This window comes from Sorghum bicolor, chromosome 3 (assembly GCF_000003195.3).
Source record: "Sorghum bicolor cultivar BTx623 chromosome 3, Sorghum_bicolor_NCBIv3, whole genome shotgun sequence".
NCBI classification, from domain to species: Eukaryota; Viridiplantae; Streptophyta; class Magnoliopsida; order Poales; family Poaceae; genus Sorghum; species Sorghum bicolor.
Window position 1 is genome coordinate 57,270,677 of NC_012872.2, and position 19,284 is coordinate 57,289,960.

Here is a 19,284-nt window from a genome sequence, read left to right on the forward strand (position 1 = left end):
AACTTTATGTTATTAGGGGGACTATGCAATAGATTGAGAAAACATATCCTTTTTAGGTAGGACCCACGTGTCAATGTCTAAACCACCTTCTTCTTCCACTGTTTCCTCTCTGCATCTCTCTCATTCATGGCATGCCTGCTCACCATGGCAGCGGTAGCATGGCCTATGCTCTTGCCTAGTGCGACGATGTGGCTCGCGCTTGCCCGACACAACAGCGGCATGGCTTGCGCTTGCTCGACACGACGACAACTTCCCACATGCTTGCTCAATGTCATGACAGTGATGGCCAGTGTGGGCCTAAGATGACATAAAGAGGAGGAAAAGGGATTGGCAAAAAAAGTCTATTGGATCCCCTCCATTTGAGGAACTGAGGGGAGATTTTGAGGGATTGTAAAAGAATATAGGGAAAAGGGATTAAGAAAAGGGGATCTAATGGAGCTATTTTTCAATTTATTGCCCTGTATGATAGATTTTAGAAAAAGGCGACTTTTTTTCTCGGTCTAGTGTAGATGCTCGATCTTAAGTGAAGTGATATTTGACAAGAGTAATTCCCTCTCTATTTGAAATATTAGCACAAATCTTGTTGAGATGGCTTTGTGGCCCCGGCTAATGAAGCGCAACAAGTCTTGGAGTTTTTTAAAGTCAACTAAAAAAATCTCATGATTGACGAAGTCACCACATGTGTCTCGTTGTCGACGGGCACGTCATCTAGCACTGAAAGCATAGCGCCGTTAACTCTGAGAATAAATTCAAAAAAAATACGAGCACAAGTCAATGACTTAACCTGGGTGGGTAGGTTCCACCACAAGGAACCCAATCAACTGATCTATGATCACAACTCAGTTCTTCGAAGGTACTCATACGGGTAGGGTGTGCGTGTGTGCGTTTATAGGAGTAAGTATGCGCTCGTGTAGGTGAGCGTAACTGGGTCTCACAAAAAAAGTTAATTAAAAAAAAATCACCTGTATCTATGTTTTTCTTTAGAACCGGGCTATCAAAGTGAACATGCTAAGATGGGCTGCTGTAGTCATAACGGCCCATGACATTTTCATGAGTTGCTTAATCCTTCTTCAAACCAAGATCAACCTTTTAAAACCCCACGCAAAAATGAAAGGAAAATATAGCTACGAATGCCGAGTTTAGGTACTCGCAAGTTTCTACTATAACTTTTGAGAAAACATGCAAGGTATAAGGGAGTGTTTAGTTGGGGTATTGAAGTTTAACAGATACTATAGCATTTTTGTTTTATTTGGTAACTAGTGTCCAATCATGAACTAATTAGTTTTAAAAGATTCGTCTTGCAAATTATTCTCTAGTCATATTTTTAATTTTATAAATAATATATATTTAGTACTTCATACATATATCCCAACATATGGAATGAAAGTTAAAGTTTAACTACGCGAACCAAACAGGGCCTAAATCATACTACTAGTGTGCAGATACTCGTGCAACCTTCTTTTTCTTGGGACCATCATCATCAATTCCTCAGCCGGCTTTGGATATTTCCAAAGTTCCATGGAAGAGATATGCCAATTTGTGCAGCGTCCGGGCTGTGACCAGCCCAACTCCCGCTGGACCTGTGAAGAGTGGGCTCGCTAGGCGGCCCAGCCCAAAGTAGTGCGCGTTGCGTGTTTCACTCGCTCTCTGTTGCCTGCATGCGTACCCATGCAATAAAAAATTCAGCTTGCTCAAAAACAAAAAACAAAAAATTAATTAAATTTAGTGATGTTAAGGCCTTGTTTAAATCAAAAAGGTTTTGGATGTTGATACTGTAGCATCTTCGTTTTTATTTGACAAACGTTGTCCAATCATAGAGTAACTAGGTTTAAAAGATTCGTCTCGTGATTTACAGTTAAACTGTGTAATTAGTTTTTATTTTCATCTATATTTAATGCTTCATGCATATGTCATAAGATTCAATGTAACAAGAAATTTTAAAAAAAATAGTTTTTGAGTGAGCTAAACAAGACCTAAATCCTGTCCTCGCCGACCTTCTCGCCCACGTCTCGTTCATCCCCCTTCCTCCGTGCTGCTCACACAGTTGTACGAAGTTCCAGTATATATTAATTAAATTAAAATCCATGTCGCAGTCGTACCTTGGATGCTTATCATAAATCTGATCACGTGTTCTCAGCAGCATTCATGTGGTTTGCCTTTTGCTTCAACGGTGCTAATCAATCTAGAATGTCACCCCTCCTTTTTCATGTTATAGAAATAGACGTCTCTAATGTCAAAAGTCAATAAATAAATAAACCTAACTCAGACACCATCTCACCGGTAGCAGATCAACGTCCGAGCACCCTGTCTAATCCATTGAGATTATGGAGAAATAGTAAAACCACTGTGTGGGTCCCTGAGCTTGGAAGGTCTAGGACATGGCGACTGACGCACACTCGACTTTCGAACTTTTCACGAGCAAGTCACGGTCGGTCCTGGTCCAAATCTAATTTTCAAAGAGAATCCTTAACGAAATATAGTACGTAATTGTCATCAACGGATTTTATATAGAAAACAAATGTTTTAGGAAAATAATATTATGGCATTATATATTTGCTTGCACAGCTCCGCTACTGCGTGCCCAAGCTTAATTAGCTGGTGCCCACCAACAGCTATCGATGCCGGCAACGGCAAGCCTCCCACGTCAGAAGCTTCCTCGTGCTGCTGCTTGTGCTTGGTCCCCAAGCCGGTCTGGTCTCCGTCTCCCGTCTTCATCTAGAAGGAATACGCTCCGTTGCTTGGAGTTGGAGTACTTGAGGATCGTTTAGTTTCTAAAAAAAAAGAAAAATTTTCTGTTACATCAAATTATTAGACGTATATATATTGTATTAAATATAGATAAAAAATAATTAATTATACAGTTTACTTGTAATATACGATACAATTTTTTAAACCTAATTAGTTTATAGTTGAATAATAATTATTAAATACAAACAAAAATATTATAATAGTTAAACTTAAAAAATTTCGCGAACTAAATAATGTCTTACTCAAGCAACGAGGGATGGACCCACGGTAGGTTCCATGTGGGCCCGTTCATTTAGTCAAGGCCTGCCTGCTTATCCACTCTGTTGACGCGCTTGATGAGGATTTTGTCTGCTCTGTTCATCCAGAGCTCTCCTTGCTCCTGTTCCTACCCTGAAGCTGCAGGTCAACCCACAAGCTTGTCATTGTTGATAGGAAAAGAGAGGTTGTACTAGCCTGTTTGGACGGATCGGTAGGTACATGCAACGGAGTGGAGGCAATTAATCTGGAAGCGCTCCTAGTGACCCAAAAAAAAAAAAGCGAGTAACGACCGTGTGGAACAAAGCTGGCACTGTCCATTCGACCACTTCTCACTTTTTAATAGTCCGGAATATAGAGTCCACGTGAGAGAAAAAAAAATAAAATTCTGTTCTAGAAATCGCGACCACAGCACTGAACCGCCAATGCCTTTTGCTCCCTCCTCCCGTCTGCTTTCATCCGTGCACGAGTGTTTTCCAACTTTCTGCGAGGAATGAGCACAGTTTCCATAGCAGTTTTTTCCCCTTTCGAGACCGAGAGAAGTCAGCCGGCAGCAGGTGCACTGCATTGTTGTGAAAAGTGGGGCTGGACCTGGAAGTCTGGAACAGAACGTTCCATGATGTGTGCTGGAAAAGCGGGGTCAAATGTTCTACCACGACGGGTGGAATAGAAGGCTAAAAAGTGATTGTGAATTTTTTTTTTACTGAAGATAAGTTTAAGCGAACAAGTTAAGCCCCGTTCGTTTAGGGTGAAATGGGATCAGAAATTGTTCCACCTGATGATGAATCTTATACAAATTTGTGAACCAATCCAGCTAGGAATTATTCCAGACCTTCAATCCTGAAAACACGAACAAGGCCTTAATCTTCACAAAAAGATGACTGGCTGGACAAGTGGTCAAAGTAAAATTAAACTGAGGCAACGCCGGTGCTGAAGCATCAACCTTCAGGCCTAGCCCACCCACCACCGCGACGGAGCAACGCCGGTGCCTCGGTGCTGGCGGCGGCGCTGGCGCACGGTGGCCTCGATCTTTTATCCGGCACGTACCCATGTGATGAGAGCTTGGACAGGCACAACACAAGCGATCGTTCCATGCCTTGATTAGCAGCAGACAAGGCGATGTCTAATTGGTCTCTTTGGATTGTGTGTACGTTGCCTTGCAAGTTTCCTACTCTGGCACAAAAGTCAGATCTCATTAATCACCGACTACGTCGATAGATCAAGATGATCATCATGTTGGGAATTACCGGTCTAGTTTTGTCGATTAACGCACGGTTGAGAAACGATCAAGTAACGTACGTACACTCCTTTGTGGTGATTGTGGTTGCGTAAACAACGACGACGGACTGACGGATCCACTGATGCCATATATATATATAAGACGACACTACGTGTTGGGCACATGTGTCGTGCTCGCGGTCGCGGCGTTACCCTGCTTACAGCGTGTCTGCTACGACATAAGTTCATGCCTATAATACTCTTATGGAACAGAAGAAGAGTTGAGACAGACAACGAACATTACATGATACCAGGACATTGACTTGCGCTCAAACAAGTTGCAGCAAGGAATTCAGGCCTTGTTTAGTTCGTGAAATTTTTTGGCTTTAACTGCTGTAGCACTTGTGTTTGTATTTAATAATTATTCTAATCATGGACTAACTAGGTTCAAAAAATTTGTCTCGTAAATTACAAATAAATTATATAATTAGTTTTTATTTTCGTCTATATTTAATAATCCATACGTACGTCTAAAGATTCAATGTAATGGAGAATCTTGATATTTTTTGAAAACTAAACCAGGCCTCAGCTAAACAACACATATTGCTCACTTTGATACCAAGACAACCTCGGAGTTCTTCGGTAGTCGATACCATAGGTCCACCTAGACAGGTGCCACCACACCGTCTTGTTCGTTTGGTTGATAAACTCTGGCAGAAACACTGTTGAATAGCTGATTAATTTAGCTGATAAGTTCAAACAAACAAGGCGAAAACAAAAACAAAATTAGAATCAAAATATACTTTTTGTTAGGAGAAAAACAAATAGGCATTCGAAAGGTCAAGCTCGTGATGCTCATAATCGCAAAAGGCGAAGCACGTGCAGCATGATAACTTTTTTTTTATCATGCAGCACAATATACTCTTGGACATGAAACTCAGGCATGTGTTTAGATCGATTTATTAACTACTCCTAGTTTATAGGTAGCAGTTGCTCGTTGTTAGGTACTACTCTTTATTAGTTTATATATAGTTATTTAGATCCATTAGTATATGGCTAGATAGTTCATTACAGAGATGTATATGAACTACTCCTTCCATATTAAAATGTAACATATATATCTTCCCAAAAAAATATAAGGTATATTTAAACATTCACATTTTATCTAAATTATAAGACATTTTAGGTGATAGGCCTCATCCCAATTTTTTAAAAAGCAGCATCTTCATGTGTATCTACTAATAGTGTCCATCACACCAATCCAAATGTGGTAATCAAAATATTTATCCTGTGATTAATGAAGGATTAAACGTGTTATGTGATCTATCCTTTACCCTTAAAGCTGTATATCGCAGCCCCTCTCACACATCACTGTATATCAACGTATCCAGTAAAAAGTACGTCCCTGTTATGCTGAACAGTAGACCAGTAAACAATGTGTACCCGTTATGTTGAACAGTAACAGATCCAGTGAATAGTGCGTACCTGTCATGTTGTGAACAGTATCAGATCCGTGAATAGCGACGAACCCAATGAACAGTAAAAAATCCAAGCTCTACCTGTTAGAGCAACTCCAACAGATATGCTATCCATGTTGTCTAGGCTATTTTTACATTTTTAAAGCAAAAGTTAAACTCCAACAGATGTGCTATCTGGTTTGCTAAAATAGCAAGTTTGCTATTCCTAAACTTTCGCTTGTCATATATAGCATGTCGTCCTCACTAGCTATCCTATACAAAGGCTGTTGTGGAACTCTATGCTTTGAGTGAGTTTTTTATTTTACACAATGGCTAAATCTTGTAATTTAGAATATAATTTTAGCTAGTCTCTTGGAGATGCTCTTAGGTTGTGAACAGTAACGGATCCGGTAAACAATAACCGTCCACTAGCTTATGAACAGATCCAGTAAACATCACACACCCATTACAAAATTGTCCATACCCGTTATGACAGTCCAAACCGTAACAAACTATACAAATCCGTTGTACATTAATACCCGCCACCATCATTACAAATCTGGTACTACACCAAACAAACCCATTACTGCTCCAAACCTTAATTTTTTTTCCTTTTTTCTCCACTTCTCTTTCCACGCTGGATAACGAACTAATTCTCCCTCTCCTTCCCCGCACAAACCACGGGGTCTCCCACTATTTCTCAATGATTGCTAGCCCGCGCAACTGACAGGGATCCATGCTAGTTTATCTTATAACTAGAAGATACCCCGTGCATTACTAAGCATTTGGAATGAAATTAATAAGTGGAGATGATATGGATAGCTTGCAATAAAAATATTAGAAATTAGTGGTAGATGACATGGATAGTTAGGCACTGTTTAGTTTTCCACCAAAAATTTTTCATCCATCCCATCGAATCTTTGGACACATACATGAAACATTAAATGTACATAAAAAATAAACTAATTACACAATTTGGTTGAAAATCGCGAGACGAATCTTTTAAGCCTAATTACTCCATGATTAGCCTTAAGTGCTAGAGTAACCCAAATATGCTAATGACAGATTAATTATGCTTAATAGATTTGTCTTGCAGTTTCCTAACGAGTTATGTAATTTATTTTTTTATTAGTTTCTAAAAACCCCTCCCGACATCCTTCCGACACATCGGATGTGACACCTAAAAATTTTCATCTTCAATCTAAACAAGGCCTAAGGAGGAGGATATGGATAGCTTGCATGTTGACTTGTTGAGAAAGACTTGTAGTGGGGATTAACTTTATAAGAGATATAGATATGTCATAAAATCCTGAGATACCTTGTACTTTATGATGGAAGTAGCACCAGTCCAAGGCAATGCCAAATTATTAGAGCATCTCCAAGACTTTTCAAAATCCACTCTCAATTTAGATTTGTTCGCAAGATTGGAAAAAAATGCTTTCCAATAACTCCTTTATCTCAACTCCTAATCTTTTAGCACATGGGACAAATAATTGACTCTTGACTCACGTGAAAGTATCCACGTGTGTATCGATATGACAATCTAGAGGTGAAAGGCCATAGAATGAATAAGAAAAGGACATGGTTTCCAATGCAAATGCATAAGGAAGAAGAATGTATAAAAGTGGTTGGGGCCGGTGATCTATAAACAGTATGAGATTTCTAATGTAAAATTATCTTCTATATATTTTTGGAGTGATATTTTAAAAATTATTGAAGGAACCCAACAAATATGCTCCCAACATTTTTAGCCACTTTGAAAACTCATTGATTTGTTCCAAAAAAACTCATTGATTTACCAATTATTATTTGGGAAACTATTTGAGATGAACTAGTAATTATTAAGAGCTCCACCATGTATTAGATAGGAAGCATATTTGGATTTCACCCGCTAATTTTAACTTTTTTAGTTGTTACTCCCTCACTCATGAGATACAAGGTACCCTAGGAATTTTAGAACAGATTATGGTATAAAAACAAATATACCATATTTTGATTTTGGTGGTAGACACTAATGGCAAGTATGCATGTGATTGGTGTATTGGGAGGAGTTAATTCACCTAGAATATTTTATAATTTAGAATAAAATTTGAATGTTTCAATACTTTATTTATATTTTAGGACAAAATAGAACTACTATCACTATAGAATAATTAAACCTGTCCTTGTTGTGCATTTATGCTTAAAGTTATTATTATAGGAAAATGAAGCCTGTCATTTGAATCGTTATGCTCACGCAAACCAAATTCACAGAAAGTAGTATGGTCCTTGATTATCATCTCAAACAAAAGAGTGAAGAAAGACCCAGTGCTCATAGAATAATTATTAGCTAGATGAATTAGGGGTTGTATACGTACACAAGCAGCCAGTATGGACTACGGAGTAGCTAGAGATGCTTACCCGACTATCCGAGACTGCAAACTACTCGAAACTTCTATTTTTACAAATTTTCATTTCCAAAATTTTCTATTTTCGATTAAAAATTGCAAATGTATATGTACTACATTATATTGTCTAGACTTGTTTAAAGAACTTTATTAAGCGTGTATGTTTCTTCCAATCAAAGCGCGCACTCAGCATAATTTTCACGCGAACATTGTCTCTAGACTTGTTTAAAGAAACGTATATTATGGAAAATTTATAGATAACTTGTACATACAAGTTTTCTTGTTAACTTATTTGCGGAAACTTTTATTTTTTAAAATCCCTAAATCAATGCCATCGCACAGGCACAGTAGCGTTTTGTTGGGAGGATCGGAGGTGAAAAACAAAATGTACGTACACGCCGGACGCGTTCCCTTCGTTCAGAAGCTTAATTGACATCTCAAATTCTTAATTAACCTAGTTTTCAAGAGATCGATTGAACATGATTTGCTCGTTTAATAGACTTGCGAAGAAATGAAAGCCATGCAAGAGAGCATAAACCGAGTTGCCGCTCATAATGACGAAAGATCAAGCACGTGCAGCATGAAAGCTCTTCCTAACGCGGAGATGGAACTTTTATGCATTTATTATATGCTTGACAATAATAGGAAAATCGAAACCCATCATCGGATCTTTATGCTTACGCGAACCAAATTTTCACCGGTCCCTAAATTAATTTATTCGGGTGTATCATCCCGATTCCTAAACTCACAAAACGACTATTTAGATATCTAAATTTGTTCGGTTATATCATCTTGGTCCCTAAGCTTGAAAATCTCCCATATAGGTCCTTAAACTTGCTCAATTGTGTCATCTCGGTCCCTAAACTTGTTTTTAAGTCTCATCTGGATCAAAACGGAGCGAATCTAAAAACTCTATTCAAAACATAATTCATAACTTTTCATATGAACTGAAATGAAGATAAACTTTATATCAAAATTGTAGCCAACAATACGATTTACAACTTTGTAGTTAAAAAGATTTTAAATTAAAATCATTTAGGGTTCCCAAAATATTTTTTTAAGTTTATAGACTTTGAAATTTAAAACTTAAAAATTAAATTCTATGACACTAAATGTTTTAAATAAAAATTTTCAACTACAAAGTTGTAGATCGCGTTGAGCACTATAACTTTAGTATAAAATTTGTCACCATTCAAGTTTGAGACGTCTCCAATATAGGCTTGTTTAGTTCCAAAAATTTTTAGAAAATCGACAATGTAACACTTTCGTTTGTATTTAACAAATATTGTCCAATCATAGACTAACTAGGCTTAAAAGATTTGTCTCATCAATTCCGACCAAACTGTGCAATTAATTTTTATTTTTATCTATATTTAATACTTCATGCAATTGTCTAAAGATTCGATGTGACGAGAAATCTAAAAAATTTTGCAAATTTTTTTGGGAACTAAACAAGGCCTAGAGGGAAGAAATACTCACTGCTCGTAGGACACTATCCTTGTTTACTTCCCTAAATATTTTGCAAAATGTTTCAGATTCTCCGTCACATCAAATCTTGTGATACATATATGAAGCACTAAATATAGGTAAAAAAGATAACTAATTACACAATTGCATGTAATTTGTGAAATGAATCTTTTGAGCCTAGTTAGTCTATAATTGGATAATATTTGTCAAATACAAACGAAATTGCTACTGTTCACATTTTGAAAAAAAAAATTTGTAAGTAAACAAAACGGGGCAAGCGCTATATGTACAGTCAAGCAGCCTGCACGGAATAGAGACGCTAGTCCGATATGATAAGATAGCAAGCTCAAACTTAAAGCTATTTGGACATGGCCACACAATCTCGAAAGTCTCTATTTTTAGGAATTTTTATTTCCAAAATTTTTCTATTTTAAAGATTATAAAAACCACATTTGGTCCAGTTTGCAAAATTTTTTTGTATAAGACAAAAGTCAAACTTGATATTCTTCCACCAACTATTTAGCTAATAATTTTAAATTATTGTAGAAGTTTGATACTATAGACTTGTAATCAAATATACTATCTACTGGTCAAAGTGAAATAATATCTTCCGGAGTATATTATATTTGATTACAAACAATATAAGTTTATAACCATAAACAACATACTATCCTCGGAGGATAGTATATTATAAGTCAAAGTAATATAGTATCTTCCGGAGTAGATACTATATATTTGATTATAAACAATATAAGTTTATATTATATTTATATTAGTATATTATATTTGATTTATAAGTCAAAGTATATACTATCTATTGGTCAAACAATATAAGTTTGTAATCATAAACAATATAAGTTTATAGTATCTTTAGTTTGATATACAACTTAATTACTTTGACTTGTAATCAAATATACTATTATATTGAGTATGAATTTATATTGTGTATGTTTATAATAATACTATAGACTAGTAATATTTATAAATATATAACCATAAATAATATGATATAAAATAAATAACTTATCAAAGTGTAATTTAGTAGACCATGTCATGATGGAAGATGCCTTATAAACTAGATCGAGGGTTGTACATAACTATATGTATAATTAAGTTGTATCCACAACGTTTTCTAGACAAAGCTCCCATCATAACTTTTAAAAAGCATTGCCACTTGACCCATTTAAAGAAATATTATGAGAAATTTTATGGATGACCTGTATACATAAGTTTTGTTGCTAAGTTATGTGAGACAACTTTTACTTTTTGAAATACGAACAATTATACACAATTTTTCATTGCTAGCATGTTCTTAAAATATCTTGTTTAAAGTAAGTTTTCAAAGCAACTATTTCAGCTATGTGTTTTTAATTTGTTTATTTATTGTATATAAATCTTTTTATTTTTTGCAAGTGCCACCGGCAACCCAATGACAACACTTGTGGCTTCTACACTGCACATCACATGACCTTAGCAATGGCGGCTTCAACTTGTGAAGATCCTTTGGTATAAACTTGTGTGAACTCCTGGAGCTAGAAATGGCTCCTTCTAGTGCTAATTTATTTGTAGTGTTATCCTGAAATGTTGTGTTTGAATGCAAGGATTTTGAGGTGCCAACAGTAGAACTGGAATTAAGTGTGCTCTGGGAAACCCGAGAAGCTATTTCCTCATTCCTGATATCGCAAGTGGTGAAATCGGCTGCAAACTCTTGTGAAGATCATTCATAAAGTGTTTGTGGGAACCCTAGCTAGAACTAGAACTCTTATCATTTGATTTTGCTGGGGCTAGATAAACTTGCGTGTGCTTATCTAATTCTACACCTTTTTTGTATACTTTTGTTTAAACCACTAATGTGTGACTTACATCCACTAATTTGAGACGGCGGTTCAGAAAATGCGTCTTTTTGGTTTTGGCACATTTTTTCTGAGACGGGTTGCTAGTAACCACCAGAGACGGTTGTGTAGCCGTGTGTAATATATGTATAACTGAGACGGGGGTACGCCCATTGCATTTATATAAAAATTGAGACGGTTTATAATCGTACCCCGTCGATGGCTGTTTCATTATTGAGACGGTCGTTAGTTTAGCCAGCCGTCTGTGACCCTTATTACCAGAGACAGTTGTAAAGACGTCTGTGTTATATTTACAACTGAGACGGGGTACACCCGTCGTCATTCTACAGGTCCTGAGACGCTTTATAAATGATACCTGTCGCTGGCTCTTCATTACTGAGACAGTTGGTAGCTGTCTGTAGCCTAAATTATCACAGACGGGTGTTCATAAAATCTGTCTCTTATAACAAATAATCTGAGACGGTTGTTTACCCGTCACTAGGTCTGGCATATCAGAGACGCAAATTTTCAGACGCATGGCCTATCCGTCTCTAAGAAGCGTTGACAACCGTCTGAAAAGTTTTTTTCTGCAGTAGTGATAGGGTCTAAGGACAGCCCCAACTGATGGTGAAGTTGCTACAACGTTGGGCTTAGATCGACGTGAACATATGAGAGAAAGTAGAGAAAAACCAACTAGCGACTGTTTTTTTCAGTAGTCAGATAAAGGAGTATATATGTTGTGCTTCTCTCTCCTAGCACAGTAACCTCTTACATCAGCCATGGTGTTCTCCACCTCTCTCTCTCCTTCTCGCTACATCTTGGGAGCCCGCATTGGCATAGCCAGATAGGGAAGCAGTTGCATTGCCGATAGGGCAATACAACTCATAAGTGAGACCCATAAGATAACCGTGGCATCAAATTGTCAGCAGCTTACTAAGCTACATTCCTACATACTAGTATAATGTCCGTGCTAACGCTACGGTTTTATCTCAGGAATGTACATAAAAACATTCAATGATTTTATTTCATAGTTTAACTTTTACACAATCATATTTAAACATGTATACAATCTAGAAACACTTTTGTATAAAGGAAGCCTCCGAATCTCGTGGAGAAGAGCATTTGTTTATTTATTGTATATAAATCAAATGACTATTTTGTGATAATAAAGATGAAATGTATTCCAAGTGATTACCAGTCTTTATTTGATGAAACTTTTATAACACAAGTAGGGAATCTTCTCTTCATGGCGAGACAGAACCTTTTAGCAATAGTGTGAAATGTATAACCCTTGAAACATACTTCATTTAGAAGTGGATCCATAATGTACATAGTTTTGTTTTGCATGTTCATTATGAATAAAATGTATAGCCCATCTCGATAATATGGTAGTAGAATCTAAAAACAAACACAAACTATAAGTGATAAATAAAATATAATAAGCTTTTAAAGGAGTATACTGAACATATCTTACATTGTTGCAATCTTTAATTTTGTACTCCATATCAGGCCAGCACTCAAGTACTTTTGCGAGTTTCTTGTTGTCTAGCTTGTCACAACATCGCGGATCTCGTCCAAACTGAGTTATGGACTTTCCAGTTTGCAAAATTCAAATTTTTTTTGATTAATTATACAATTGTATATATTATAGTAGAGATTGATGAATTATACAATTAAGACTTGGATGAACTTACAGCAAACTGGAGGTCCATGAAGTGGTATTTTTGCTTCTTCAACAACAAGGATTCATTTGACGCAGCTATCCTAACAACCATGTTGAAGCAATCATGATCCAACTCTCTATTGTCATCTAAAATTTCTCTAATTTTTCTAGGACTTAAAGAAATTGTGTATAGTTGTGTGCTTCGAACCCACTCTTTGCTACAAAACAATGACAAGGAACAAATTACTTATTGTAGCAATTCAATCATGGATATTGGAAAATCTAATTTAGAACAAAATAATTCTCAGTAAAAAATGACTTACTCCAAAGGTTCAGCATCGACACATTCTCCTATACTGACATAATAAACTGAAAACAAAACTTCGATCAGGTTGTTGCAGAGCAATGTACCTGTAAGCTAGCAACGACGCGAGCGCCGTGTCTGCGCCGGCGTGATCATCATGACGGCGGCAGAGGCGGGCGATCGTCGTTGCCAGGCACCGCGCGGCTTTGTCGTTACCTCGTCAAAGTGCGTGGGTGTGGGCGTTGACATGATACTGATCGTCGCGGCGGCTGCTCGACATGTACAAGTTAGAAAAATATTTATAAGTAAGAATCATGTATAATCACAACCAGAAAACCCTTGATACCGCCTAATGCAAATAAGTTTAAAAATAAATTACTTGAGATTTCAATTTTATTTTCTTCCTTGTCATCCGAATGTGCAATTATGTGTTTACCCACGCCACTTCATTCGTTGTTGTTTTTGGATATCTATTGGTCATGTCCTTTGCTTGGAGATATTCTGGTTTTGTGACAATTTACACGATCATAACTGAAGCAGTAAAGAGCAATTATGAAGAAATAATCTAGGGACGGAAGTTCGACTGCAGGATTTGAGAAGATGTGGACCATCACATACAACAGAAGTGAACCTTAGAAGTGATAGGTCTACTGTAGTTCACAATATCGAGTTGCCTCCATTATCCCAAGGGAGAATTACAAGGTCGTATGGACACCTTCAATAGTGATAAGGGCAAGGGAAATAGTTCAAAATCTCTTGCTCTACCAGCAGTTACATGTGATTCAGTACCTGATGATGCAAAGCTTGAAGGATACAGAGACCACAAAGACTCCATGCATTCAGAGGAGGAACATACTAAGGTGAGGATTGTCACTGCTTCATGCTCAAGAGCTAGTGCATTAGCTGAGAAAACAACAAAAAGTGTTACACAGCTTGATTTGATGCCTGATTCGCTAAGCCAGACGACCTCTAACAGTTCTGCACAAATTACCTGAGAATGTGAAGTCTGATTTGTTTAGTGCACTTCCATCAGGAGATCCTGCATGCAGCACTTGTAATGTATCTGAAAGTAAATCACTTAATGTTGCTAGAGCTGAAAAGAGATCTCCTAATGATGGTGGAGCTGATGATCCAGAAAATCCAAGGACTTTTCTCCCACCAGAAAGTTCTCAAAAATAGATTGAACAGTTTAGAGTTAGCAGTTGCCTAATTTTGAATGTAATTGCAGAGCAACATACAGATTTGAGCTGTCCGATAGTAGAATTATCAGGATATTTTTCCCATCAAATAAAACAGTGACCATGTAATCATGTTGTGTTACTACTTGCATCTCTACTTCATGATAAATAAATCGAACATGCATCCATATTTAATTTAAATAATTATACAAGTCTTATAGAAGCTGTAGACGTGGGAATAAATGAAAGACACCTGCGTGCTTGGCGTATGGATCCGCAGAACAAGGTGATCGTCATGTGCGTGACCGCGGCCTCCCCTCTGCCACGCGTGCGTGATCGTCGTGGCCGCTGCACGGGCTCGGGTGTGGCTTCCTCCCGGCGAGCAATCAGAAGGCTCGTCGAGGCTGCTGCTTGGCGCGACGACTGCACGGGCTTAGGCGTGCGTCCTCACGAGGCCGGCTTCCTCCTGCCGCGGTCGCAGGCGATCGACGCGGCGACTGCGCGGGCTCGGGCGTGCGTCCTGGTGAGGCCGGCTTCGTCCTGGCGCGGGCGCAGGCGATCGGCGCGGCGGCTACTCGGAGCCAGGCGTGATCCCGTGAGGCTAGCTTCCTCCTGGCGCGGGCGTAGGCGATCGGCGCGGCCTCCACAGCTGGGTGATCGGAGGCCGGTTTTTCTTTTTTTTTCTTCGATTCGATGATGCTTGGAGGTTCGGCGCCGGGTGCGGCCTGAGAAGTCACGGGTGAGAGAAGCCTGGCTTCCCACATTCAATCGTGGCCATTAGATTTGATAGATGTGTTTTTTTAGCCATTGATTTTAATGGTGTAGGACTATTGTGTACAATTTCCTGGATACATAATGGTTGGAGACTCCCCGTGGGGGACGATTTGCTGGGTGGACCAAGTATAATTAAAGAATTCCATTATAGTAGAAGAAGAAGATACACGCGTGAATGAACTACTGGCGCAGCGTCGTGGCCTCGTGGGGCTATGGCGCACACCGCAGGGTTAGTGTTGCGCCCGAGCGTTGGCATTTTTTCTCCCGGGCTGGGTGCTGTCTATTGGCACATGCGGAAACTGAAATCATTGTCTAATAAATCGATCGTTGCAAAGTTGAAGTGCATGGCACGCACGGACGACGCACCTCTCCATGGGTCGACAAATAGGATATAGTACAGCAGCGGCGCAATTTCCATGTGGGACGTTGCTTCTCTTGGGTTCGCTACGGTGGCTCATGATTATAGAAGGGGCCGCGCGTGCTCCCATGCGTTAGTAATGCGAAATGGCGGGTTAATGACTGTACTGTCCAGGCAGCCATCATCAGAGGAAAAAAGTGCCTGTAGGGCTTAATTATGTGTAGGAATGAAGTTTCCCATAGTCACGTAGAACTACTTCTGTTCACACTGTCCGGTATCAGATCACAGTCATCCCCAGTTCCCCTTAAAAAAAAGGTTCCCCTTCACCGTCTTACAAAAAAGTGCGATGACGTGTACTCGGAGCCAGCTGACTCGGCGGCTAATCTTTTTTTTTTTCCGACACCCAGTTACGGATGCAACGTTCATAAACACAAGCGCACATTTACTCCGAAAAACCGAGTTGGACCAACAAATCTCGAGATTGACGAAGTCTCCACATGTGCCTCGCTGTCGACAGGCACATCGCCTACCAGTAAAAGTATAACGCCATTACATAATGTAAATAAATTCAGAAAAATATGATCACCCATATCATCGGGAACTTAAAACCGAATAGGAAGGTTCCACCAAAAAAAACAAACCCAAACGAGCTAATAATTTGCCGGCGGCCAATCTACACCCGACTCCCGACCGGATTAACAATAACAGCTGCTTGTCTCTCAAGCAAGCGCGATCTCGGCAAATCCCACGGACCCAGGCAATTTCCCAAAATCATGTGTAAACACCCAGGAAAAGTAACAAGAACTCGCCACACGCACACGCACACGCACACGCACACGGAACGCAGACGGAACCCAAGCGGCAAGAAACGAACCCCGCGTCCGCGTGCATCACGACTGACGTGTAGCGCATCACGACTGACGACGACGTGCATCGCCGGAAGGAAGGCTCCCAGCGCAGACGGGCGCCGCGAGGCGACGCAGAGCAGGCAGAGAGCCCCGCCCTTCCAGAAGGTCGCCGCCTCGCCTCCTCCCTCCCGCTACCCACCCGGTTTGCCCCTATATAAACGCCGCTCCCATCTCGCTAACCGACTAGCAGTAGCAGTTGCTTCCCACCCTTTCCGGCCTCTCCATCCCCACGCCGACCGCACCACCCGACCCGATCGCACGCACACAAACACAAACCGAGCAGCAGAAACATGCGAGACATGGAGGACAGATCGGTCGTCAGCCGCCGCCATGAACCCACCACCGTCGCCAGGACGGCGGACGACGACGACGACGACGTGGCTTCCGGCGACGAGGACTCCGACTCGGACGCCGAGTTCGAGTTCCCCTTCGTGAGCCGGGAGTCCGAGGCGGCGGCCGACGAGCTCTTCGCGGGCGGCCGCATCCGGGCCTTCTACCCGGTGTTCGGCCGAGTCCTGGACGACGAGGCGCCAGCCCCAGCGCCGAGGTCGCCGCTAGGGCGGCTGTTCCAGCTGGAGCAGGCGCGGACCTCGTCCGTCGCGTCCACGTCCTCCTCCTCCTCCTCCTCGACGGCGGGCGCAGGCGCGGCGGGCCTCGACGGCGCGTCCCCGGACAGCTACTGCCTCTGGACGCCCGGGTCGGCGTCGGCGGCGTCCTCGCCCTCGCGGTCGCCGCGGAAGAGCGGGTCCACGGGCTCCATCCCGCGGTGGCGCCGCATCGGGGAGCTCGTCGTCGGGCGCAGCCACAGCGACGGGAAAGAGAAGTTCCTCTTCCTCTCCGCGCCGCCGTCCCCGGCCAGGGACAGGGAGAGGGAGCACTCCTCCCCCGCCTCCAAGTCCAAGTCCAAGCCAAAGCAGCCTCAGCCGAAAGGAAGTAAAACCGCCGCCGCCGCCGCCGCCACCGAGCTCGACACGGTCGCCGCGGGGCGCCGGGTGTCCTACGGTGGCGCCAACGCCAAGGCCTCCACCGGAGGTGCGCGGCGCACGTTCCTGCCGTACCGGCAGGACCTCGTGGGGCTGTTCGCCAACGTGCGCGGGCTCAGCCGGAGCCACCACCCGTTCTGAAGCGGATCCGGTGAGCCACGACGCGCCGTGGAAGCGGACCCGTTCCAAGCAGTGCCGACTTCAAGTTTGAAATCGGGATTTGAAATTTCAGACGTTTTGACTTGGAGATCCCCTGCAAAGATGCTCTGTGAAGATTACTACTGTTATTAGTATTACCAATACGTGTGGGATCAAAGCAATTACGCAAGTGAAAAAGACAAGGTGTGAAGTCAGAGAAAAACAGGGGAAATGTGAGGCCTCCATTTCAGGATTCGGCTCGGAATCGTGGTCTCGAGTCGGTGGCTAACCACCTGCCTGCCCTGCGATTTGTCAAGGTGGTCTAGGCGGGTACACATATACGCACATGTTGGTGTTGGACAAGAAGTTTACATTCTGTATATGCTGGTATATATAGTAGCTTTGTACATATACATACAATCTATAATGTATAGAGTAGTTAGAAGTAGGTGGGTTTGTTTGCGAGGAATTTGGGTTTCCTTGTTTGCAATCTGCAGTTTTGTGTTGTCGCATCTCTAATCTAATTTTTTACTTAATTAGCAAGTTTCTGTTGTGCGGTCTCCAATCTTATAAATAATATGACGTTTTAATTATTAGGATATACAGCCACGTAAAGTCTTCTGGGCTGGAGTCAGTAACGTGGAGAACCTCATGCTCATCTAATCTATCTCTAGCCACAGGCCACCAATTGTGGATTACAAATCTCAACGTGATCCAACTGGAAGCAAGAATGTTTAAGTTTTGGCCAGTGTTTGATGCATGAGTACGAGATAGCATTTCAGTTCTCAACTTTCAGTTCTCAACTTGATAATCTGGCATTTCAACTTTGTTTCCGCGTGATCCTAGCTGCAAAGCTTGAGTGAGGGTCCATCATGAGATTTAGATTGAAAAAAAAAATTAGATTTAGATTGACTTAAATTTTCTAAAGTTTGACAGAAAACATTATTAATATTTATAACTTCAATTAGGTATACTATGAAAAAATATTTTATAATTAATTTAAGTGTGTTTGTTCGGTATTGTAAAGGCGCTCTATATGTTCCAAATCATAAGATATTTTAGTTTTTCTCTAGATTCATATAGCTTTTACAATATGGGTGTATACACCAGGTATTCCTGGTATTCCCAGGAATATCCAACTTTCTTATGCACTAAGTATATATATATATATATATATATATATATATATATATATATATATATATATATATATATATATATATATATTAGCATTTCTATATTTAGCAAATAAAATTACTCTCTTATTTTTTTAATCTATTCTTGTATTTATTTTTCGACACATGTTCTATGTTAGCTCAATTACCAAAATTATTCTATTTTGTTGTTTCTGCAAATGAGAATTTAATTATTTATCTTTAGACCATGTACATATTGACTCATGCCACCAAATATTAGTACAAATCATATCTTATTTCTAAACTCTTTTCCAAGATAAGGCCTTGTTTAGTCATCCCCAAAACCACAAACTTTTTAAGATTTCTCGTCACATCAAATCTTGCAGTACATGCATAGAGCATTAAATATAGATGAAAATAAAAACTAATTGCACAGTTTACTTGTAAATTGCGAAAGGAATCTTTTAAGCCTAGTTAC

At 40.2% G+C, this 19,284-nt stretch overlaps 1 protein-coding gene and 1 long non-coding RNA gene across 2 annotated transcripts; one reads left to right on the top strand and one right to left on the bottom strand.

Moving 5' to 3' along the window:
• LOC110433919 lies at positions 12,650–15,368 on the bottom strand. The gene is made up of 7 exons (XR_002451353.1): positions 14,763–15,368; positions 14,323–14,370; positions 14,121–14,234; positions 13,439–13,600; positions 13,059–13,245; positions 12,839–12,955; positions 12,650–12,762 (listed from the first exon to the last, which is right to left on the bottom strand). It is a non-coding gene; the product is annotated as an uncharacterized LOC110433919 (long non-coding RNA).
• LOC8058219 lies at positions 16,712–18,263 on the top strand. Its single transcript, XM_002455987.2, has one exon. It carries the CDS (start codon positions 16,840–16,842, stop codon positions 17,671–17,673), a length of 834 nt encoding a protein of 277 aa, XP_002456032.1. The 5' UTR covers positions 16,712–16,839; the 3' UTR covers positions 17,674–18,263.

Bases quoted from the DNA above. Each gene is read 5' to 3' on its own strand.
- LOC8058219 (XM_002455987.2), top strand. From the start codon at position 16,840: ATGCGAGACATGGAGGACAGATCGGTCGTCAGCCGCCGCCATGAACCC.